This window comes from Leopardus geoffroyi, chromosome C3 (genome assembly GCF_018350155.1).
Source record: "Leopardus geoffroyi isolate Oge1 chromosome C3, O.geoffroyi_Oge1_pat1.0, whole genome shotgun sequence".
Taxonomy (NCBI): domain Eukaryota; kingdom Metazoa; phylum Chordata; class Mammalia; order Carnivora; family Felidae; genus Leopardus; species Leopardus geoffroyi.
Genome location: NC_059338.1, coordinates 58,578,342 through 58,603,294, shown reverse-complemented (window position 1 = coordinate 58,603,294; position 24,953 = coordinate 58,578,342). Strand labels below are relative to the sequence as shown.

The 24,953-nt window shown below is 50.4% G+C and overlaps 1 protein-coding gene and 1 long non-coding RNA gene across 2 annotated transcripts; one reads left to right on the top strand and one right to left on the bottom strand.

Annotated features, from left to right (window-relative positions):
• Positions 1-1,514: 1,514 nt before the first annotated feature.
• On the bottom strand, positions 1,515-4,595 carry LOC123585169. Its single transcript, XR_006705962.1, has 2 exons — positions 4,334-4,595; positions 1,515-1,748 (listed from the first exon to the last, which is right to left on the bottom strand). It is a non-coding gene; the product is annotated as an uncharacterized LOC123585169 (long non-coding RNA).
• Positions 3,621-23,016, top strand: SFT2D2 (SFT2 domain containing 2). The gene is made up of 9 exons (XM_045453020.1): positions 3,621-3,807; positions 6,718-6,804; positions 7,080-7,165; positions 11,170-11,251; positions 12,920-12,955; positions 13,040-13,098; positions 14,896-14,925; positions 17,298-20,338; positions 20,574-23,016. The coding sequence occupies exons 1-8, from the start codon at positions 3,745-3,747 to the stop codon at positions 17,335-17,337; spliced, it is 483 nt and encodes a 160-aa protein (XP_045308976.1). The 5' UTR covers positions 3,621-3,744; the 3' UTR covers positions 17,338-20,338; positions 20,574-23,016.
• The last annotated feature ends 1,937 nt before the right edge of the window (positions 23,017-24,953 follow it).

Below are 24,953 nucleotides of genomic sequence, written 5' to 3'. Positions count from 1 at the left end.
GTTCTGTTTTGCTGTTCTGTTCTACGTTCTCCCTTCCCTTCCCTCCCCTTCCTTCCTCCCTTCCCTGTCTCCCCCACCACCCCCACCCCCCGCTTTTCCTTTTCCTCTCCCTCTTTGTCTTTCAAAAAATAATTCATTGAGTGAAATTTTCATAAAATACAATGAACCATTTCAAAGCGAACAATTCAGTTGCATTTAGTACAGTCACAATATTGTGCCGCCACATCCCTATCTTGTTCCCAAATGTTTTCATCTCCTTAACCAGTTTCTCCCCAGTAACCCCTCCCCCAGCCCCTAGCAACCGCCATTCTGCCTTTGGTTTCCATAGATTTATCTGTTCTAGGTATTTCATATAAATGGGATCATAGAATATGTAACCTTTTTGTGTCTCTGTTTATTTTGAATAGCAGGTACATTGGCAAGGTTCATAACTGAAAAGTCAGTAGATACACAGGGAAAAGTTCTCTGCCCCACGGTCACCTGGTTTCCCTCCCGGGAGGTAAAGAGTAATATCAGTATTTTTGTTTGTTTATTCTTCGTTTTGTTTTTCTATCCTTCCAGATGTATTTTACGTATACGTAAGTAAATACAGATATGTCTACACACATATCCTATCCTTCATGCATCTATCATCTACCTGTCTACCTATTTGTTTGGATCTGATTTTTTTCTCCTAACAACATATCTCAGAGATAGTTTCATATCAATATATAAAAAGCTTCCTCATTCTTCTCTTTCTTAAAAATTTTTTTTTATGTTTATTTACTTTTGAGAGAGAGACAGAGCATGAGCAGGGGAGGGGTAGAGAGAGAGGGAGACGGAATCTGAAGCAGGCTCCAGGCTCGGAGCTGTCAGCATAGAGCTCGACGCGGGGCTTGAACTCACGAACCGCAAGATCATGACCTGAGCCGAAGTCGGACGCTTAACAGAGCCACCCAGGTGCCCCTCATTCTTTTCTTTCTCATGACTGCCTTGTATTCTTGCGAATGGATGTATCATAATTTACGTAACCACTCCTCCCACTGATGGACTTTTAGCTTGTTTCCAATCTTTAGGTATTATAAACAATGTCACGATGAGTCACCTTGTACATGGGTCCATGTTCTGTAGATAAATTAGGAGTCCAATATTTTGGGTTCAAACTCGGGTATATTTAGGGCAAGAGAAGAGTGAACATCTGTTACATTTTCTAATAAATAATATTCATGGATTGGGAAACACCCATTAGGCACTGTGCTAAGCATGTTTTCAGCAGCTTTGTTGCGATGAAATGTATATACCATAAAATTCACTCCAAGTGTACAATTCAATGTTTTGTTTTGTTTTGTTTTGTTTTGGTGTTTTCACAGAGTCGTGCAACCATCACCACGATTGATTTTAGGACATTTCATCACCCCCAGAGAAACCCTCTATCCATTAGCTATTACTTTCCATGACCCTCTTTCCCCAGACTGTGGAAACCACTCATCTGCTTTTTGTCTTTGGATTTGCCCATTATGGAACTCTCATATATATGAAATCTGAACATATGGCCTTTAATGTGTGCCTTCCTTCACTTAGCAACATACTTCCAAGGTTTATCCGTGTTGAAGAATGTGTACATTACGTCACTCCTTTTCGTTGCAGAATAATATTCCATTGTATAGAGTTACCACACTTCATTCATCCATTCACCAGCTGATGTCCATTTGCTTATGGTGTGAGAAAGAGGTCCAACGTCATCCTGTTGTATGTGGACATTCACCGTCCTGGCAGCATTTGTCGAAAAAAAAATATGCTAAGCATTTTCTACTCATTAGCTCATCTACTCCCCCCTAAAACTCTAGGAGTAGGTATGACTATTACTCTCCTTTTACAAATGGGAAAAACCAAGTCTTGGAAAGGTTAAATAAATGTCCCACGGTCCCAAAACTAATAAATGGAGGAGTCTAGATGCAAATCTATATCCTCTGACGCCAGTGAAAGGACTTTGCAAACTGTAAAGGATTGGAGAAAAGTGTTGTAAACCCTGAAAGGAATCAGCTTTCCGGAGGTGAGTGTGGAAAGGGAGAGAAGAGAGGGCAGATAACCCAGCCTTGAGAAACTCCCACTTTGGGAAAAGGAAACAAAGCTAAAGAAGAACTGGTTGTTGAGAGGGGTCCATGGGACCAGTGGTTCTCAGACGTATGGATGCCACAGACATGGTTTTCACAGTGTGACCCCTGGCACCTTGACCACATCACCAGATCATGTATGCCGCTCATAGAAGGGTCAGGTCAGGGCGTCATCAACAGAGTTGAGGAAGACCAAGATATTTAACATTGCTAAGAATATTTAAAAAAAATCCTACTCTTTTCATTTCAGAAAACCATCAGTTATTACAGAAAAAAGAACAATTCTCCCCCTGTGTGTATATCAACACACATGCATTACACCTTGTCATATATTGCATATTAAATATTTTTTTAATGTCTATTCATTTTTTCAGAGAGAAAGAGAGAGAGACAGAAAGAGAGAGCAGGTGAGGGGCAGAGAGAGAGGGAGACACAGAATCGGAAGCAGACGCCAGGCTCTGACCTGTCAGCACAGAGCCCAACGCGGGGCTTGAACCCACAAACCATGAGATCTTGACCTGAACCGATGTCGGTTGCTTAACCATCTGAGCCACCCAGACACCCCCCAATTGCCCTCCTTAATGCCCATCACCCAGTTAGGCCATCACCCCACCCAACAACACCCCACCAGCAATCCTCAGTTTGTTCTCTGCATTTAAGAGTCTTTTCTGGTTTGTCTCCCTCTCTGTTTTTATCTTACTTTTGCTTCCCTTCCCCTATGTTCACCTGTTGTGTTTCTTAAATTCCACATGAGTGAAATCATATGACATTTGTCTTTCTCTGACTGACTTATTTCACTTAGCATAATACCCTCTAGTTCCTTCCACGTCGCAAATGGGAAGATTTCATTCTTTCTGATCACCGAGTAATATTCCATTCTATACACACATGCCACATCGTCTTTATCCATTCATCCAGACTGGCATCTGGAACTTTACCCACTTGGAAAGCAGAACTGCGTATTTCTTCATTGGCATAGAAATTCAATAAATGTTTTTTGGAGTGAATAACAGACCAACTAAAAGAATGAATCAGCAGCCCCGGGAAGAAAGGGGAGCGAAAGGTACGTTTAAGACGCTCGTGGAGAATGTTCCTCGGACATTACAAAACTACCCGCCTAATTGCAGAACTAGTAAAATTGGCTCCATTGCAAAGTCCAACATTCGGCTTTCCTCCCCCTTCCCGTCACACAGCCAACTCCAAGTGCTTCCTTCCCTCCTCTTCCCGGCAGGAGAGGAGGTTGGTCTCTAAAGGTCCTTGAAGGCAGGGATGGTGTCGGTCCAGTTCTAAATCTGTGTGTCACACATCTGGCATTGTGCACGGTATGCTGTAGGTGTTCAATCAACGCGGAAGGAAGGAGGGCCGCGAGGGCGGCGGGTTGGAGTCGGCGGGCTTCGCGGGGCGACGCCTGGTCGCAGAGCCAGGCTGGGCGGCCCTTAACCCCCGAGCGGCCCGCCCCCTACCCCTGGCCGCAGCCCCCGCCCCCAAAAGCCGCGGGGCGCTTGCGCGGGCGGCCGCCAGGTGGGCAGGTACCTGGGCGGGGCGCGCCGTGGTTGGCGGGCGGCGGCTGCGGGCCCGGCACCCGGAAGAGCCGCCGACTCGAGTGCAACAGGCGGCCGAGCGGGGCTGCGCGGCGCCGACCGGGCCCAGGATGGACAAGCTGAAGAAGGTGCTCAGCGGCCAGGACACCGAGGACCGGGGCGGCCTGGCCGAGGTGAGCGCGTCCGCTGCGGGCTAGCGGGAACCTTTCCAGGCTTTCCTGGAAAGCAGCGCCGCCCGAGTGCGTCCTGCCCCCGGTCGGCCGGGCGCGGGTCCAGCGCCCCGCCCCCCCCCCCCCCCCCCCTCCCTGCGCCGCCACAGGTGCCGGGCGCTCTGCTCCGGGCGGTCGGCCTGTGCGGTGCGCTGTGGCCCGGCGCCCCCTGAGCGCTCCCCGCCCCGCAGGCCCGCTCGGGAGGGCGGCGCCGGAGCAGAACCGCGGGAACGCCCGCGGGGGCAGGCGCCGTCTCGGGGTTCTCCACCCGCTCGCCCCCCAGCCCCGCCGGCCTCCCCGGGCTCCGGGGCCGAGCCAGGCGGGAGGGCGTGCGGGCCCCCGAGAGCCAGGCGGAGGGAGCCGGCGTCGGGGAGGTCTCCTGGGCCCGGCGACGGTCCCGCAGCCTCCCCTGCCCGCTGCTCCCGCACGGCGGCCCTTAGTTGTGCGCCTGACCCCTCTCCTCCCCCCCAACCCCCCCGCCCTTGGTCACCTCTGGTTGTTGTGGCCCGTCTCCACCGCCGAACCGTGTTGTGTCTCTGGGCCCCCAGTCTGCATATAGACGCTGCAGGCGCCCGGGACCTCGCGAGGCTGCCTGCGTGTTCGCGGGACCGTTCCCGTGGGATGGTCCCGTCCAGCTGCGGTCTGCGCAGCCGCACAGAATGTTTGTTTCCTATTTCGGGCGCTTTTTCGCTCTTGTTTTCCTTTGTGGAAGGCAAAGTAACACTTTACGTTTTTGGTGTGTATTCCGCGGGCCTCGGTTTCCCCAGCCGGAAAGTTCTAGTTCTGTGCATGTGAGACTAGGTGATTTCTAAAAACTCCTCCGCAGTGCCTAATCACGAAGAGCCACCCGACGAGTTTTTTAATTGATGCCTCACCTTCATAAATACACCTTCAACCTTTAGTTTCAGAGGGCTTCTTTCTAAAAGTATAGGTCTTAGGTTTTCCATAAAGGATTCCAGGGAGGAGGAAGGAAGGAGTGGTACCTTTGAAAGCACAGGAATGATCAGTATTCCTTTCTCACCTTCTGGTTACCAGCCGGGTTTCCTCCAACAATTGTTAGCTTTTCTTTATTTTGGCAAGAGCCTTTCTTTTCCCAATCCCAGAGTCAAAGAGACCTTTGTTCTAACTGCCAGACAGCTTGTGAGCAGATTGCCTGCAAATTCTATCCAGGTGCCTTTTTTAAAAATGTTTTTCTTTCCTTATTTTGAGAGAGGGAGAGAAAGCGCTGGCATGCATGCTCGCAAGCAGGGGAGGGGCGGAGAGAGAGGGAGAGAGAGAATCCCAAGCAGGCTCCATGCTGCCAGCACAGAGCCGGACGCGGGGCTCGAGCTCACAAATGGTGAGGTCATGCCACCAGCCGAGGTCAAGTGTCAGATGCTTAACTGAGCCACCCAGGCTCCCCAGTAGGGTGACATTTGGATGGAAATTCAGCTTGAGAGACTTGCGGAACCAACATGTCCCTTTCCTTTCTGAAGGAAGAAACCAGAACTGCTTGGAATACTCCCCTTCTCCCAAATGGAAGTTAGGCCATTCTGTAGCAATGCCGGCCACACCTGGAAGAGCATCTGGTCCTTCTCTTCAAGCTTCTGGTTTGACAGGAAGTTTGGAGAGCAGGTTGAAAACAGGTTCCTGAGTTGGGAGCAGTCACGGTTGGAGGGGTTGCCAATCTAGTGACTCTTGCAGCTTCTGCCACCCCCTCCTTCCTCCATCAGCGGGTGGAAATGCTGCTGGCCACTTTCCCCCCCACCCCGTTGCTGGATGGAGACTCTGATGGCCACACGAGGTGAACCTTGTGTGAATACGCTGGGGTGGTTGGGCAGGAGGCAGGACCTTTGGTCTGAGGGGCAGCTGCCTGTCCCCAGCTTGGAGCAGCGGTGGCCACTTTCATCGGGTGGACAGACTCAGAAGGCCTCTGGCGTGACTGCTTGGCTGTCCCCTTTGACATGGCGGGGGGGGGGGCGATCCCTGGGGAGCCACCTGCAGGCTCCCCTGTTTTAGCAGAGTTGTTTTTGGAAATCTTGGCATCCTTTGAACCTGATCATGGTAGCAGAGAGTCAGAAGAGTAGGGCAGTCATGAATTAACTGGGATTTGTCTCACCCTTGGGTGACTTGGCCGATGCCAGCACCCTGCGGCACACCTGTGTCTGCCAGGAGTGAATACATTCAGCCGGAGCCTGACATGGACGAGAGCCTCAGTCCTTCGAGGTCTCAGGTGCCGCTGGGAGCAGCTCCTGCCAAAGCTTGGCTGGTTGATGCAGGAGACGATGCCCAGCAGACCCAACTGCCTGAGCGCCTGTCCCTGTCTTGTCCCTGTTTCCTGGGCCCCTGCCTGGTGGAGCCCATGCCTTTCCAGTTGACCTCGTCCTGCCTGGGCGGCTCTAGGGTCTGCCGCCTTGCATCACTGGGCGGGAAATGGTTTGTGCGGCAGGTGGAGAGTTCCCACCTCTGCAGATGTTCATCCGGAGGGAGGCTCGGTGACTTCTCATGTGCTGCTGGAGAGGAGATTCATGGATGGATAACGAGCTGGAGTCCATGACTCTCGAGGGCTCTTGGAGCTCTGAGTGAGTCGGATTCTTTGTTCCTGCCTTCCGCACTACAGACTCACGCACTACCTCTAATTATGTGCTTCCTGGGCGCCTGGGGGGGCTCAGCTGGTTAAGCATCCGACTCTTGTTTTCTGCTCAGGTCATGATCTCGCAGTTTGTGGGTTCGAGCCCCACATCGGGCTCTGTGCCGGTAGAGCAGAGCCTTCTTGGGATGCTCTCTGTATCCCTCCCCTGCGCTCTCTCATCAAAAAAATAATTATATGCACCTTGGTTTTGGTGCTATAATATGCATATATGTGTATGTAATCAGTTGTTTTGAAAATTTCAGGTCGTCGAGGCATCTTCGTTAAGCTGGAGCACCAGAATAAAAGGCTTCATTGCGTGTTTTGCTGCAGGAATTGTCTGCTCACTGCTGGTGAGATGTCCCTCTCCTCGCTTGGTTTTTCTCCACCCCGGCCCTCCTTCCCTCTGTCGTCTTCCTTTCTGTGCCCTGCCTTTTCTCTCTGGCGCTTCATGAGATGCGTGGATAAGAGAGAGAGGTTGGGAGGTGCTGAGGAAGGCGGGGAGGAGCGCGTGTTTCTCCGTGGGCTCTTGCTTGTGTGGCCGTGGCAGGAGGGGGTCCTTTATCTTCTAGGGAACTCTTTATCTTCTAGAGAAGATGTGCTTTATCTTCTGTGCTTTATCTTCTAGGGAACTCTTCTGCTCTGGGTCCCCAGAAAGGGACTGTACCTCTTCGCGGTGTTTTACACCTTTGGTAACATCGCATCGATTGGGAGGTAACAGTTTTTTTGTTTCTTTTTCCTAATCTAAGCGTAGCCGGTCACGGGATGGGAAAATGAGTGTGGATTGTGCTCGAGGGAGGAGGAGGATGCTTTCGTAGTTCTAAGGATTTGGTGGGAAAAGAGGTTGTTAAAATACATCACGTCCAAAAAAATATATATATATACATCACGCCCATATCCTGTCCCTTCAGAATACTTTTGTATCGTAGTTTATTTTTGCTTTTTTTTTGTTTTTGTGTTTTAAATATAATTTATCGTCAAATTGGTTTCCGTACAGCACCCAGTGTGTTAGTTTATTTTTGCAGTCCCTGGGATATAGTTACTGTTGTGATTTTGTGTCTGAGGGAACTGCACACGGAGCCGTTGAATGGTTTCTTCGGGGTTGACCGCACAGCCCTCTTGGCATCCTGGCCTGTTTCGGCCAGGACTTGAGTGGTGATTTGGGTGACAAGGGCCCAGCGGGCCCGAGGCTGCAGATGAGCTGTATTACTATTCTGCCCGCTGAACACCATCTTGCACCTGGCTCTTGGCGCCTGAGGTCAGGGAAGCCCATTCTGCACGCGGCAGGTGCCCAGATACCCCAGGTCAAGTGCAGTTCACGCTTCAGCCACACCTTCGTGCTGACAGCAACAGTCCTGCTCTGAGCTGGGAGTGTGGGCCTGACTATATGGTCCTCCTGGAGCCTGAACTCCGTGACCTTTCCTCTTCCTCCTCCTTCCCCTGCGTCTCAGTGAATGGTCTCAGAGTCCCAGGTGTCCAAGCCGCGGCCCCTGTTATTAATCACCGTGGCTTGGTGCCGACCTCTTATTGGCTGCTTCTTGGTCTCCGTGGCTGTTGTCCCTGACTGATCGACTCACATGCTCAGTGAGTAAGCCCTGATCACACCCTGGGCTGGGCTCTGAGCTCTCGCAGACAAGTGTGGATTGGGTCCTCCTGCAGTGGAGCTCACTGGCCAGCCAGGCGGACATGAACTGGTAACATAATAGGGCGTGGAGAAAGGGGGTGCTCAGGGAGGGGCAGCTGCCACCATCTGACCCAGGGAGCCAGGTAAGGCTTCTTGGACGTGGTGACCCTTGTGCTGCTCTTAGCTCTGGCATGTGTCACTTCCTGTCTGAACTCCTACAGGATTCCTCTGCTGGCTTCTCTGCCTCCTTTATTGTCCCTCCCCAGGCCATTTTCCACAGAGCTGTAGAGCCATTCAGTGACCTCCCTGCCTAACTGTCTGTAGTGGTGCCTCATTTCTGACACAGGTGTGTGCATGCAGGAGGGGCCCTTCGAGATGTGTCTTCACCCACTTCCACTCCCCAGCCAGGCTGACCTTCTTGCAATTTCCCCAAACTTCTTTGTGCCCATTCTGGGGCTAATTTCTCTGTCTGGAGTGCTGCCCCGTCTGTCTCTCCCTCTCTGTGCCCCACCCCCATCCTTTTGCTCGCTTGTCAAGACTTTGCTCAAAAGTCTCCCCTCCTTCGAAACTTCTTTCTCCTTGTGACCTCTCCCCACCCCACCCGGAATCAATGACCTCTTCTTTCATATGGGGTTCTGTGTACCCCAGGTATATTGACACAACAGCACGGATAGCATTTTATTACACTGGCTTGTTAAAAGTCTCTAAGCCACTTGACAAGGGCTGCCTCTGTCTTAACTGTCCGTCCCTAATTGTTCCCAGACCTAGTTTTGGTTTTAGCCAGAAATGTTAACCAAATGAGTGAGTCTTTGACTCTGGTTACCTTCTAAGAGCTTACTTTATGAAGGCCTAAGATAGTAAAACACTGGCTCGCCGAGGTGTCTAATCTCGTCTCTAAAGCTCTCTCACATACTAACTTTTGGAGGGTTTTGCTCTGGGCAGACAGCGTCGGTTGTAATGTAGTCTACAGATTGACCATAAATACAGGAAGGAGTGTGTTGTTAGTCCAGAACTATTTAGCAAACCCTAATGGGGTCAGCTCTTCACTGCCTGCGGAAGTAGCAAAGGGAGCCGATGATTATTTCTGGGGTGTGGCTAGGAGTTTATGGCTTTGCCTATAATGTGTTATATTTTTGTAGGTATGCTGCACTTAATTTTGAATGCCAGCCTTGGCTCTCCTTGTTCAGTGTTGGCTAAAATACCTGACTTAAGAGTGAAACTATGTGGGGCGCCTGGGTGGCCCAGTCGGTTGAGCGTCCGACTTTGGCTCAGGTCATGATCTCGCGGTTCGTGGGTTCGAGCCCCGCATCGGGCTCTGTGCTGACAGCTAGCTCAGAGCCTGGAGCCTGTCTTCGGATTCTGTGTCTCCCTCTCCGTCCCTCCCGCTTTCTCTCTCTCTCAAAAATAAATAAAACATTAAAAAAAAAAAGAGCACAGCTATGAATTCAGGTTGAAAGTTACTGGCAGTTTACAGAGACATAGACCTATGTTTTAAATTTGTTGTTTTACCATCACCCAGTAGCTAATGTTATCTGCCGGTTGGCTTGTTAAACACTGGTTAATACCAGTTACTTCCCAGGGTGACGCCATGTGGGGCATTTCTGCCAGGAACCCAGACACATGACAGATATGACCCTCAGGGGCTAGGCATGAGGGGCTGCTTGTGGTTCCTCTCACAGGCCACCTCTCAAGTTCCACTCCTCCTGAAAGCACACTAGGGATTTCTTTTGGAGCTTTGGATCCAATAGATGGGGGTTTGAATGCCAGCTCTTGAAGTTCCTAACTGTGAGATTGTGGGTAAATAAGTTAGCCTTTCTAAGCTTCGTTTTCTCATCTCTGAAAATAAGTGTTATAACACCTAACTCACATAGTTGCTGAGGGATGGAATGAGGCATGGGGGGCAGCATGAGGTCGGGGATGTCCTATCTGGCATTTAGCAAACATTGAACAAATAATAGATGATACCACCTGTAGAATCATCCTCTGCAGATTATGAAAGAAAATGAAAGGCACTACTTTTTTTTTTAAAGAATTTAAAAAAAAAATTTTTTTTTCAACGTTTATTTATTTTTGGGACAGAGAGAGACAGAACATGAACGGGGGAAGGGCAGAGAGAGAGGGAGACACAGAATCGGAAACAGGCTCCAGGCTCTGAGCCATCAGCCCAGAGCCTGACGCGGGGCTCGAACTCACGGACCGCGAGATCGTGACCTGGCTGAAGTCGGACGCTTAACCGACTGCGCCACCCATGCGCCCCAAAAGGCACTACTTTTTAACCTAAACAACCTCCACCTGTCAGATGTGGCTTTCCTTTTTTTTTTCTTTTTTCTTTTAGAGAGAGCAAGCAGGGGAGAGGGGCAGAGGGAGAGAGAGAGAGAATATCCCAAGCAGGCTCCATGTTCAGTGCAGAGCCCGACCTCCCAACCCTGAGATCATGACCTGAACCCAAATTAAGAGTCGGCCGCTCAACGGACTGAGCCACCGAGGCGTCCCTGTGGTTTTTCTTTTTAAAAGTACCCGAGTGTTTGGTTTGTTCATTTGTTTCCACGGGTAGGACAGTAAGGAGGCAAGGCAGCACCCCTTAGAGGGGTCCTCTGACCTGGTGGCTGCGACAGACCTCCATGCACTTACTGCCTGATGCGCCGGGGTTGGGGTCGGGGGGAGCCTGGATAGGTAACAGATCCTTCCGCCATTCAGTTTTGTCATCTGCCAAGTAAGTACGATGCTTTCCTGTCGTCAGCCCCACAGTTGGCGAAGGATTCCGTGACAGTGATGCACCCGAGGCCCTTAAGCACAGCACTTGGCATGTAGTGAGAACTTTTCACATGATGGCATGTGAGAGACAGACAGAGTGCAGGTGAGGGAGGGGCGGAGAGAGGTGTCAGCACAGAGCCCGACCCGGGGTTCGAACTCATGGACCGCGAGATCATGACCCGAGCTGAAGTCAGACGCTTAGCCGACCAAGCCCCCCAGGTGCCCCCACACGTCGGCTGCTCTGACTGCTGTGATTACCGCCAGTCACCTTGGGGGAGGGGATGGGGGGCAGCTTGGGGTTCTGTTCTGGGCTGAAGGCGTGTGTACGTTTCCCTCTTAGCACCGTCTTCCTCATGGGGCCCATGAAACAGCTGAAGCGAATGTTCGAGCCGACGCGCCTGATTGCGACTGTCATGGTGCTGGTAAGGTCTGCCTTTTAGCTGCGCTTGTCAGATGCCCGTTTTTATTTCCGCCGTATGGGATTTTTCTTGTCTTAAACCTAAAGACCGCTTTTCATTTTCCTTTCGTCTTGACTCACTGCCTGATGCTGGTAGCCACCATCACACAGGGAGAATTCGGTGTCTGATAATTACCCCCTTGCTGTGGCAGTTTGTGTTAGGGTCCTAGCCGGCTCTGCACCCCAGAGGGATTGTGAAATTGGCCATACTGATGTGGTAGTAAGAGAGCTGGGACACCTTCTTGGGGACGGGGGGAAGCCACGCGCAGGCAGAGCTTAGCGGGAAGAACCCGGAAAGAGAGAGGGAGTGTGGGGGCGGGAGCAAGGGCAGAGAGAGAATCCCAAGCAGGCCCCGGGTTGTCAGCACAGAGCCCCATGTGGGTTTCGATCTCGCGAATGATGAGATCGTGACCTGAGCGTTAATTAGGAAATCAAGAGTCGGACGCTTAACTGCCTGAGCTGCCCAGTGGCCCCATTCATCTGTTTTTCTGACACGGGTCTGCTTTCTTTCTTTCTTTCTTTTTTAAAAAAAAAAAAATTTTTTTAATGTTTATTTTTGAGACAGAGAGACAGAGTATGAACGGGGGAGGGTCAGAGAGAGGGAGACACAGAATTCAAAGCAGGCTCCAGGCTCTGAGCTGTCAGCACAGAGCCCGACGCGGGGCCCGAACTCACGGACCGTGAGATCACGACCTGAGCCGAAGTCGGACACTTAACTGACTGAGCCACCCAGACTCCCCTTAAATTTTTTTTAATGTTTATTTATTTTTGAGAGAGAGAGCGACAGCACAGCAGGGCAGGGGCAGAGAGAGAGGGAGACCCAGAATCCGAACCAGGCTCTGAGCTGTCCGCACAGAGCCCGACACGGGGCCCGAACTCACGGACCGCGAGATCACGACCTGAGCCAAAGTCGGATGCTCAACCGACTGAGCCACCCAGGCGCCCCAATCCAGTTCTTTTTAATCCACATCAGTTCTTACTGGCTGGTTTCGTTTCCTGGGGATTTTAACTCTTCTGCCAAACGTGGGTAACTCGCAAGCCTCCACGTGGGTCCAGTGCTTTGCAATGAAGGGTGCCTTCAGTTGCCATGATTATCACGGAATCGGGTCACTGCAGTGGGAGAAGCATCGTTAACGTTTGCCAACGGTGAAGTCTTTTTTTAAAAATTTTTTTTTTTTTCAACGTTTATTTATTTTTGGGACAGAGAGAGACAGAGCATGAACGGGGGAGGGGCAGAGAGAGAGGGAGACACAGAATCGGAAACAGGCTCCAGGCTCTGAGCCATCAGCCCGGAGCCTGACACGGGGCTCGAACTCACGGACCGCGAGATCGTGACCTGGCTGAAGTCGGACGCTTAACCGACTGTGCCACCCAGGCGCCCCCTTTTTTTTTTTTTTTTTTAATTTTTTTTTTTTCAACGTTTATTTATTTTTGGGACAGAGAGAGACAGCATGAACGGGGGAGGGGCAGAGAGAGAGGGAGACACAGAATCGGAAACAGGCTCCAGGCTCCGAGCCATCAGCCCGGAGCCTGACGCGGGGCTCGAACTCACGGACCGCGAGATGGTGAAGTCTTAATAGTATTTTTCTCCGTGTTGTTGCTGTATTAATTCGTGTTTTCCCTCTCTCTCTAGCTGTGTTTTACACTCACCCTGTGTTCTGCCTTCTGGGTGAGTGTGCATTTTAATTTCCCTTGCCCTTTCTGGTTTATGCCCCTCGTCATGCACCGTGCGGTAACCGTTGTTTTCTTTCAGTGGCATAACAAGGGGCTCGCTCTCATCTTCTGCATTTTGCAGTCCTTGGCCCTGACGTGGTAAGTGCTGTTTTATGTAGCCCCCTCCCACCTCCATCTCTGACTAGTGCAGCTGAAGGAGATTAAACTCCATGTGGTGTGGGTAGGAGGAGAGAAAGACATAGACACTTTTCAACTTAAGGATTCTCCATGGTGTGAGTAAAGTCAGGCCCCGGAGCCAACAGGTGGCATTAGTGGTCTTGGGTGGCCAGGGGAGGCCGATCGTTTGCCCGGTGCGGCATTTTTGTGCGGGGCTCACGGTTGATTTTGAGATGTAATAAATGTGACTCAGTCACTTATGTCCGGTCAGAGCAAGGACGATGAAGCGTTACAGGGCTGGTAGGAGGAGGCTTGTGAGTCAGGGAGACATCGAAGGAAAGGAGAGCGGTACGGAAGTCATGATGTTACGTTTGTGATGGAATGAGTCATTCAGCGGAAGCACAAAGAGGGAATTGTCAGCAGGAGGTGAATGGTGAAATGGAAAGCCACGCGGCTGTGGGCGATGGGACCAGCATGTGCACTGGAAGCCGGTTGGCAAGGCCGGGGTGCTGTCGCTCAAGAGCCACGCACGGTGATCGGGCGCTGGAGACCCCGTTATTGGGGGCCGGTGGTGGGGCTGCAGGTTCGGGCCCTTTCAGACGGGTCCAACATCGGAGGGAGAGGGTGGTGGAATCGATGGCTTCTGAGACGTTTCTGTAGTACTTCCGGAGTTTGTCAGGGGATGATTCATGCCTGCCTCAGCAGTTTCTATGGTGTGCTGATCCACTTGGGAAAGTAAGAGGGTTTGCTCTAGGGCAAAGGGGACAGGGCCGCGGAATGGCTGTGCCCCTGCTCGCCAGACCGCGAGCTGAGCACCCGTCCCTCCCTTTCGTGATTTTGGTCTTCTGAATAAATAGACTTCCCAAATGCTTTTTGGGATTTGCTGTGTCCACAAGTGAACGAGCTTCCGTGTACGGGGAGTATGAGAAGAACGATGGCCTGATTTTTAATGACACACGTTCTGGGAGTAGGTGCCGAAAGGGTCAGATTTCATGACTTATGTTTTATTGTGGTTTCTTCTGGGGGCCGAAACTGGTACCCACACGCACATGCCTTTCTGATAGACTGAATTTGAATCCAGTTTTCAGAGGCTCAGCATTCATATGGGCTCAGGCAGATGGCCATATCCCTGCCAGGACCGACGGTGTTGTGCTCTTTGCGGGCCGACCAACTCACTCCCTGCCTGACACACGGGCCTGGTCCGTTAGGGTTGTGGCCTCCTCCCTGCAGGGTCCTCCTCTCAGAAGGGGCTGAGCCAACTGGGCTCTCGAAGAATCATAGCATATCTTGCTTATGTTTTTATCCGTTGAGCAGTTGGTCGTGGGTTTTTTTCTTTCTGTTCTCTTTTCTTTCAAGCTTAGTAGGAACAGAGCAGAAAATTATCCCCGTCAGTTACACTCTGTCGAGGATTTGTAAATATTAGAGGACAAGTGATCAGGGTTTTATTTGGTACTGTTTCAGAATAGGGCTCTGTACCACCTGGATATGTGGGATCTGCTGGCTCATTTGGTTACAGCAGTGACCTTGTGAGGCTGAGGGGACAGGGTTGCTTCCACGTGGGTCTTCTGCCCTTCTTCTCTGGCCACAGACGACCCTACCTCCCTCCCCACCTGAACGTGTGGCACAGCTCGCGTTCACGTGTGGGTGCGAGCGTGCGTGTGCGTGTGTGCGGCCTGCACGCTGGGGAGGGAGAGGGTCACAGCTCAGGGCCCGTTCCTCCCAGTGTGCGATCTTCCACTCCCTCCGTCTAATTTCCACTTGTGTTTGTTTTCGTTGCAGGTATAGCCTTTCCTTCATTCCGTATGCAAGGTAAGACAGACCGTATTTCGGACTGTAACTTCCGTCCCTTGGGGCTGATGGTATGTTCGCGAAGGGCGTTTAGTTCAGAGCGCTTTCAGAGAGCACATATTACCTTCATTGAAATTCTTTGAGACAAACAGGTAAATGTCATATACCTGTTTTGTAGATTAGGAAGCCGAGGGCCCTCTCCACCCCGCTCCCCCATGTTTCAGGGACAACAGGCGCTGACCCAGGACCACCAGTTCCGGTGGCGTGAACATTCTCCTGTGATACAGAGTGTGTTTGTGCACACGATCACTCTTTGTAACTTGTAGCTTTGCGGAGATTTGCAAGGGGAATGTCACTTTAATATCACCGAGGAAGAGGGGGAGGCATCTAAGCTCATGCCCGTTTTCTCGCGGTGTCATTGAGAGTGTCTGAGAAGAGTTTACAGACGGAAAATAAGCAGGGCCAGTTCTCGGAGGACCAGGGTTTCCTAAGTAGCAGTGTGACCTCAGGCAACTTGCTGGACCCCTCTGGCCTTAGTGGACTCCGTGGATAAGCAGAGCGTTGGACCAGATCACCCCCCGCCCCTTCCAGCTTCCACACCGCCTTCAATTGGCACTTCAGCCGTGGGCCTCTCAAAACTGTGATCTTTGCCTGACTCTGTTCTCCTGCAACCATTCGATCTCCACTCATCTCTGTCACCACCTGTCAACTAAAAAAAGAAGGTTTTTCCTTAACCGTGGAGAAGAAAAATCCCATGGGAGCGGGGAAGGAGGGAGAGCAGCCCTGCGTCTTCACGCATTCTGAATGTGCTGCTGACAGGGATTTGAAGATGCCGGGGGGTGTCCGACGAGAGGTTCACAAGTCCATCAACACAAGGGTAGCCGTGTGGCTTGGGAGTGGGTTCTAGGGGAATAACAGGAAAATTCAGCCTGCTGACCCAGCCGGTTCCGGGAGATGGGGGGCTGTCTTGGGAAACTAGGTTTGCATGAAATAAGCCTGAGCCTCCAGTGGGGTATTTACCAGCTTTGCCAACAGGGTGAACGTGTCATCGTGCCCGGACCAGTAGCCTAGTTTGCAGGGCCCGGTGTGAAGTGTAAATGTGGGCTCCTTGTTAAAAAGATGATGGATGATTTCACGATGGCAACCACGGGGCATTAACCTAGGCATGGAACCTTTGAAGTAGGCGGCCCGGTGCAACTCTACACGTCTCTCACCAAGCTGGGCCTGCGTGGTGCCGTTCTTCAAGGGTTGCAGACTTGACCTGGATCGGCATTTCTGGAGCTTAGGCACAAGTGATGGACCAAATGATAGAAAGCTACTTGTAGCAGTGAATTTCGTGTGCTGACTAGTAGGGCAGGAATCACAGAGAGAGGCCCTGCGCTCCCACAGTGTTCCACAAAAATAGTGGTTATGTGGTGGAAAAGGGTTCTGTGGTCAGATACCTTTGGGTAGAGGTTAAGCAAAATTAGGTGGGCGTTCCGGGTCCTTTAATATGTTGTGTGTGTTGTCAGCTGCCATGAGGGATCTTACTGGGTTGTAAAACCCTTTCTTGTGCAGAGCATCTCCCAGGACTACAGGACAGAACATATCTTAAGAAATGCAGCTCTAGAAATTATCTTTGTACTAAGACACAGCGCCCGCTCATGCAAATGCATGCACTTACCTCTGCCTGCCTCCGTGACTCCCAGTATCCTTGGTGTAGGTGCAGTGGAGAGCAGAGGGACTGGGGTGGGAGCCCTGGCACACAGCCGGGTTTGGTGGGGCTGGGACAGTAATTGGGTACCCACTCTTTCCTTCCACGCTGGATACTGAGTTCTGAGGAGTAAGTACCTGGTGCAGGCCTAATACAGCAGGTTAATACACCCTCAGTCACTCCAGAGAGCCCCCTATGCTAGGGAGCTCCTGACAGCTGTCCCTTAGCAGGTTTCTGCTGCTTGCTTAGGACGAAGAAAGGCCCTGGTGACTATTTGATCTAATGTTTTCAGCGCGTAGAGTGATTCTGGTTGATATTAAAACGCACAGTCCTAAACTCTTGGTTTCTGATAATCTCTACTTTTTCCCCTGTCTTCTCCTTTGGTTATCATGAATGGCTATCAGTTATTAAATACCTACTCTGTTCGGTGTATTCGTTCCTGCGGCTGGTCTTTAGGGTGAGAGGGACACCCCCTTTTACGGATGAGGAATCTGAAACTCAGCAAGACAAAAAACTTGCCCACAGTAACACTGATTTGGAGCTGAGGTTTGGTGCCAGGTAGATTGACCCCGTAGTGCAGGTGCTTTCTGCTCCGCAGGGTGCTACTCTGGGTACCCTGGAAATCTAAAGGAGGGGCTTTACCGCTTACGGGGCCTTTGGGGTGATGACCTCTCATTTATCTCTGTGCTTTTCCTCCTAGGGATGCCGTGAAGAAGTGTTTTGCTGTGTGTCTTGCATAACCCACGGTCCGTTTTTGCAAAGCTTTGGAAGAAGGCACCATGCCCGGAAGCTGGTGGACGGTTTTGTAAATACCTTCTAAACCTCTTGCAGACACGTGCCTTTTCTCTCGCAGCCGCGTGTTGCTTGTGAGCCGAACATTGGAGGGCTGCTTTTGGAAGCAGTGTTGGTTTCGCAGACCCAAACGTCTATAGCACAGTGTGAGAGATGGGTTCTGGATCTTAGGGAGTAGAATATTCCTCATGCACCTGTTTCCTCTTTGGACGGTGTTCCCCTGGAGTCTCGTAAATAAAAACCTCGTTAAGCAGCAGCAGATAAGCCTTGGGGAGCCAGTGATCCCCAGGGGACGACAGGCAGCGCCATCAGAGAAGGCAGGGGTGCGACAATAAGGGACAGAGTTTGGGGGTCAACGGGGACTTGGTAGACTTGCCCTCAGCGTGGAGACCATCCCCAGTGTGGACGTGCTTCTGGTCTGGCGTCTGGGAACCAGTGGTTCTCTGCGGTGACCTCTGTATACAAACCCGTGGAAGGCCTGGTCGTGGAGTGACCTGGAAAAGGAGCGCTTTTTGGTGACACGTGTTGTTTTCAAATCTGAACGTCAGCCTTCTTGGTCTTCTGATTCCACACCTGACGATGATATTTCAGTGCACACTCTTTTTCTCTTGAGGTTTCCTTTCTCCCCCTTACCCCACCCCCCAATCTTTCCTCATGACCTCTTAGAACTAGACTGGGGACAGAGCCGTGACAGAACACACACGGTTTGCTTTTGCACAAGAGCTGACAGGAGGTGAAAAATCTCGCTGCTCCCTACTGTATTTTTTTTTTTTTTTTTTCCATTATCTATAAATGTTGCTTTTAAACTGATCCCATTTTCCATTCTGCCCTGGAATGGGGCCAGGGGTGAGTGGGTGGGAAGACAGAGCCCCACTGTGGGGCCCGCAGGAAGGAGGCACGCCTGCCCAGTGACCTTTAAACAAGTGCCAGTGTTTGCACTCGAGCCCCAGCCGCAGACACCGGGGCGGGACGCCGTGGACCGTCGGGTGGTTCCGTTGCTAGCCCCGTCTACACACAGGGTGCATTGTCCCCTGGGCTTCGTCTGGTCCTCACGAGAGCCTGGTGACAAGGAGGTGATGGTTCTGTCACTGGGCAGTCCAGGAAAGCAGGCTCAGCGAGGTTAGCAGATTTCCCTAAAGCCACAGCCCGTGGCAGAACTGGGCCTGGAGCCTGGGTGCCCCAGCTCCAGTCTCCTCTACGACCCCGCGTTTCCCAGTGTGGCTCTGGAGGTGCCTCCTCTAACTGTTTTGCCTGTCCTGTTTTCACCAGCCAAGCCCGTGCCTTTTCCAGTCCCGTTCTCTTTACGTCACTGCACTGTCTCCTGCCCAGCCTCCCTTTTGGGAAGCTTCCTTCTGGATCCGTAGGATCTCCGTTGTTCCTTTGTGTGCCCTTTCAGCTCCTCCTTGCTGCCTGACCATCATAAATAAATACCCTGCCTTGATGGCCAGAGTTCTTGGCATTGCAGGGCCTCTAAAGCAAGCCCACAAGTGAAGTGTCTTTGGGGTCGCCTTTCTGTTCTCTACCCAGGTCTGCCTAGTCCACTCGGGTTCTGGCTCCGGGACCTCCAAACCAGAGGCTGTGATGTCCACTCGTGGTCTTCTTGCTTGGGGCCAGTTGCTAAATTCGTTCTCCTGTTGCAGCTGAGAAGCTGAGACCTCGGAGCTGCTAGCGTTTTCCTCCGAGCTGCGAGGTATGAGCTGGCCCGATAGGGCCAGAGTGAGGGAGCCAGTCTTACCCAGTCCTCTCTAGGCTGTGGAGGGCACCCTGTTTTATCCCGGGGTCCCTAACCTGCCTTCAGCCAGAAAGGGAAGTTATGTGCTACCTTCCGGCTTTTGTGCAGCTCTTTCACGTCCGAGGCGGCTCCAGGAGGTCGCTCAGATCTCAGAAGTGCTCCAAGAAGGGGCCCAGAAGAGGTCAGGAGTGTCCATTGTTCCCTCTCTTCGGAGCTGATGTGAGGCTAGCCTGTCTCTATGGGCTCCAACCAGCCTGGAGTAACCGAAAGGCTGATCCCTGTGACCCTTTTCAATGTCTGGACTGGACTTTGTGGGACACGAGGTCGAGACACCCTTTGAGATGTCACCAGGGCTGTGTAGCTTGGTGGTAACGGATGTGGGCTTTAACGGCCAACGGGTCTGTGTGTGTTGTGACTCAGTCACATGCTGGTGTCAGGTTGAACAAGTTACTTGAGCTCCGTTCCTCACTTTGCTTATCTGTTTAGAAACAAAGGAGATAGCACTTCCCGCTGGATCTTGGTAGTACATCAGTGAGCTGTGCATCAGGTGCTTAGCCCAGGGCCCAGGATAGGTACAGGATATCTCTGTGAAAGGAAGGTATTATTACTTAGTCCCAGAGATAACAGGTGACCTTTGAAGGGGACGGGATGAATGTCTCTGACGGCTAACTTATCTAAGAAAATATTTATCTAGCATCATGTCTAGCACAGTAGACGTGGCCATGCATTGTCTCCTGTAATGTTCGCAGTGACTTTGCAGGCTGGTGGCCCTGTTTCCGGCACCGAAGAGAAGGAATAGCCTCAGGGCAGTGGTCCCTCCAGGTCTCACCAGTAGAGGGCGCGAGTTCTTGCGTTAAAGCACCTGCTATGCCCTAACCTGTGGCCTGCGACCGGTTGGCACGCACACAGCTCCGTTTGGACAGTGTTGGCAGCTTTCGGATGATCCCGTCTTTCAGAATCTTCCAGACTCCTGCATTTCCCTTCTGCCACCCCCCCCTTTGGTTTTCCCTACTTGTTTCTGCCCACTGCACTGTGGGAGGAAGAAATCCATGTCAGATACGCTGAAATCTGTAACCAGGCAACAGTTCTGGTTGTAAGCACCCTCTTTGGGGGGGGCGAGTGGGGAATTAGAGTTCGGACCCCATGGCCGGCAGGCTGGCGGCCGTCTTGGCTTCCCTGCCTGCCGTCCTGCCTGTTCACTGCTGGGGGAAGCAGAGGTCGTTGCATTTTTTTTTTTTTTTTTTCAACGTTTATTTATTTTTGGGACAGAGAGAGACAGAGCATGAGTGGGGGAGGGGCAGAGAGAGAGGGAGACACAGAATCGGAAACGGGCTCCAGGCTCTGAGCCATCAGCTCAGAGCCTGATGCGGGGCTCGAACTCACGGACCGCGAGATCGTGACCTGGCTGAAGTCAGACGCTTAACCGACTGCGCCACCCAGGCGCCCCAAGAGGTCGTTGCATTTTTGGAACAAAGGGAACCATTGAGGCGACTTTTTTTTGCGCCTGGGAAGTATGCTCCCCAAGGGGGTGCCTCCAGCTGCATGGGAGCAGTGCCCCCAGTGCTCTTCCCTCTGCTCCCCAAGGCTGGACAGCCGTCCCCCCACCCTCGGAGCCTGCCGTTGGACCCCCTGCCACCCGTCTGACCACCTAGGAGGTTTCCCTTCTGCCCACCGACAGTGCTCACAGGCAGCTCTGGCTGCCAGATCGAGTGTGTGGCCGTGCCCCTCCCTAGCCACTGCTGCCCGGGCCCGGCTGGCTGTTCCCTGGGAAAGTGGGACACCGTCCCCACCTGGGCATTTCCACTGGGCTGCTGATCTCAGTGCTCAGAGCCTCTCTCCCTCATTGTTGTATGGGGACTTCGTGGGGTATCCCTCTGAGGGCCCCCTCCCTCCCACCCCAATCAGGGTGCGCTCAGGGAGCAGGAAATCAAACCATGAGATGCATCTAAATCAATTACTTTGGATACTTCCATTAGAAAAGGTGAGGAAGAAGTAAGGCACACCCTGGGAACAGGGTGTGGGAGATACTGGTTTGGCTGCTTCTGCTTTTGAGAGCTCCAAGAGCGTGACAGGCGTGGCCGTGTGTCCCTTGGGGGACTCAGTTAGGAAACTGAACTCAGCCCTCGGGTTCCTGTGGCCGTGGGTTCCCTTTTCCGTGGGGCAGCCCACACCGGGGCTGGCTGCCTCACCTCTTCCCTCTGACAACACCCAACCAGAGTCAGCTGCAGGATTACACATTAGTTACAAGTTTACAACCGGTCCTGGACCTCGTTTTCAGCAAATGAAATGCTCGTTTTCATTTTCAGCCAATGAAGAAAACCCATGTTTGTAGATTTTTGGCATAGTTTTCTTCATTTTTAAAATCTAAAAAATGTTTTGGATGTTTTAAGATGTCCTGTAGTTTTTCTCAGATAACAGTTTATAAAAAGCTAACAGACCTACATCTGAAGTTAAATACAGATTTATATCTGAAACTCTTGATAGGATATTAACAAAAGAATGTAGGATGTTTGACTTTTTGAAAATTCTTATTGAAAAACTTGGGAGATTAAATCGCGTGCCTTTAAATCACGTACCTTCTAAGTCACAGTTCATGAATTTTATGAAATTCTGAGATCTGGAGCATTTTTAGTCGAGTAAAAAGTGTTTTGTGGTTTATCTGAGCCCGGTTCCTTCAGGATAGGCTGTGTAGTCCCGTCTGGGCCGTTTCCAGTTCTATCACAGGCCACCCTGCGAGTCCCTGCTACACCAGGCTTTGTTCTTGGTCGCTCAGGGATTCGTTGTGCAGAAAGGCCTCACAAAGCTCAAAAACTCATGCTGGCAGGGATCTGACCCTAAAGCTTGTGGGCAGAGCCCGGTGAGGCAGACGGGAGCCGCGGGGCCCTTGTTCAATGCACACCGACCAAATACAATTCCATTCTTCCTAGCAGGAGCTGATAGGCTGATGATGGGCTGAGAAGCGCACAAAACATTTTCTGTGGACGGGATGAGCTGAAAGCAGGCAAGAGCGAGTTCACTAGGCAGGTGATAGGTAGTCCTCTAGCACCAGATGCGGCTATTTGAAATGAAAAGTCAGTCCACAGCGCTGTCGTAAACAGCTGATGCTGATGTGTGTATTTACCACAAGGTAACCAAAAAACCTTCGCGGACAAACATTCCCCGATTAAGGGGGCTGCCTGGCCTCAACATCCTTGTGAGGTATCCTTGAAGACCAAATAAAGACGTATCTGGGCAGAGTGTTGTCCTCTGTCTGTTGAACTTCCGTACTGCAGCTAGTGAGCCTTTACTTGTAAGTACAAGTGAATCTTGGCATTTGTTGGACACCCTAAAGGAGAAGTCTGGTTGACTTTCAGTTTCGTGGTCCTTCTGCTGTGAAGAGTGTTTGTTTTGCCTTTTTCAATGTTTGCTTGACTTTGCCACTTTGAACAAGGAAAGGAAAAATGTTAAATCCTCCCAGCTCTGATCTTTTGTGGCTTTTGTAAATTCTGATTGTGAAGTTGGGGATAAAGATGTTCAAAGCCCGTGGATAATTTACATGCCTTCAGAACACTGTGCCTGTTGTAATACCATGAGCTTTTAAAACACTTTGTTAAAACATGAATCGATTTTTGCAGTTGTATAGAGATATTCAACTAATTTTGAATGCTGCTGATTGCATAACTGAGTTTTTTAAATCCAAAAATATATTCTTGTCTGCTACTTTTCCTACCTTGAGAATCTGTTTCATAAAAGTGTTTCTTTTTTTTTGCTAATGCATTTCAAAGGGAAAGAATTTTGCGGACGATGAAGCTGTTTTTTCCCCCAAAACATTATAAAACTGTTCTTAATTTTTCTTCTCTTGTTTTTTGTTTCCTTCTCCAATAAATGATTGCATTATGGTCTTTAATAAATCTAATACTGTCTCGTATTCATGTTTGTTTTCCCGGCAGTCACTAAGCCAAATGAAGGTTGTATGACTGCAAGATAAGACCCTGCCCTTATTTTGCATTCGTAGTACGCAGCATGCATTAAGCACTTAAAGTTGTTTTTGAGCTAACTTGGTATGTAGTCGTCTTTCTCCAATGGCTTGGAGATAACATGGCTCTAAGTTTTGAAGAGTTTTGAAGGTAAGAAATGTCAAACGTTTTTGTTTTGTTGGAGTATTCCTACACACCTAGCTGGTTTAGTCACTGCCTAAACTAGTTTGTATCAAGTTGTTCATAATATTTCGCTATTCTTTTAGTGTTCTAGGATTTGTAGCTATGGTTGTTCTCTCTTTGCCGATGATACTGGTAATTTGTGTCTCCTTGCTTTATCTTGGTCAGTCGGGCTTAACATTTATGATTTTATTGATCATTTCAAAGACAAACTAGTGAAAAAGTTTTGAGCAGATATTTAAAAAATATTTTTTTTAATGTTTATTTTTTTGAGACAGAGACAGAGCGTGAGCGGGGGAGGGGCAGAGAGAGAGAGGGAGACCCAGAATCCGAAGCAGGCTCCAGGCTTTGAGGTGTCAGCACAGAGCCCGACGCGGGCCTCGAGCTCATGGACCGTGAGATCATGACCTGAGCTGAAGTCGATACTTAACTGACTGAGCCACCCAGGTGCCCCAAAAGTTTTGAGCAGACATTTGACAAAAGTATATGAATGGCCAGCCAACACCTCTTATACTGTGTTATCATTATATAAGTTAAAGCAGGTAAAACCCAAACCTAGGCTAAAAATACATGCTTCGGTGGTAAGATTATAATGAAGAATAGGACTTTACACTTCATTTGCATGGAGTTAGGATAGTGATGACCTGAAGTATGAAGAGGTTGGTGATTGGGGAAGGGACACTGGAGGAGGGCTCTGGGCCCTGGTTGTCCTATTTCTTGATCAAGTGGTAACTTACAAGGTGTTCACTCCGATAAATCATTACACTTGTGTTTTTTGTGTATGTGCACTTTTGTTGTCTATTTTTTATTTAATTGGTTTCTTTTCTTACCTTTGTTTCTTTCCTTATACTTTGGGTTTAACTTTTCTAGCTTTTTAAGGTGGGAGCTTAAATAATTGGTTTTAGATCTTCCTTCGCTTCTAATATAACTGAATACCATAAATTTCCTTGGAAGCACAGCCTTGGTTGCATCTCACAAATTTTGGTATGTTGTGTTTTTCAGTTTAATAAAGTTCAAAATATTTTCTTTTTTGCCTTTTTATTATTACTACCATCCACCTCTGGACTGCCTCCACAATCCCAGCTCACCACCCCGCCTTTTCTCCCCTTCCCCCTCCCCCTGCTTCTGGCTTCACCACCTCCTCCCCTCCCTGTCTTTCCCTACCCCAACCTCACACCATATCTCCACTCCCTGCCCCTCCCACACATGGCCTCGCCCAGTTTAAGATATTCTGCTTCCCTATAATTTCTTCTTTTACACAATGATTGCTTAAAATCTTTTTTTTTTTAAGTTTACTGATTTTGAGAGAGAGAGAGGAGGAGCAGGGGAAGGGGGGGGATGGGGTGGGGAGAGAATCCCAAATAGACTCTGTACTGTTAGTGCAGAGCCCCATGTGGGGCTCAAACTGAATGAACTGTGAGATCATTGCCTGAGCTGAAAGTAAGAGTCAGATGCTTAACCAACTGAGCCACCCAGGTGCCCCTTGACCCATCGGTTACTTAGATGTGTGTTTAATTTTCCGATGTTTGGGGATTTTCCAGATACCTATTACTGGTTTGTAATTCTGTTGTAGTCAGCAAACATATTCTAAATGATTTTCATCCTTTAACGCGTACTGGGACTTGTTTTAGGTTCTGCATTTAGTCTATCTTGGTGGATGCCCCATGTGTATTTGAAAAGAATGCATATTCAGCAG

What these genes read in the sequence shown, in the direction of transcription:
- SFT2D2 (XM_045453020.1), top strand. Translation starts at nt 3,745, where the DNA reads ATGGACAAGCTGAAGAAGGTGCTCAGCGGCCAGGACACCGAGGACCGG. An exon ending in ACCGGGGCGGCCTGGCCGAG is followed by an intron (nt 3,808 to 6,717) that starts GTGAGCGCGTCC and finishes TGAAAATTTCAG; the next exon opens with GTCGTCGAGGCATCTTCGTT. An exon ending in GAATTGTCTGCTCACTGCTG is followed by an intron (nt 6,805 to 7,079) that starts GTGAGATGTCCC and finishes TTTATCTTCTAG; the next exon opens with GGAACTCTTCTGCTCTGGGT.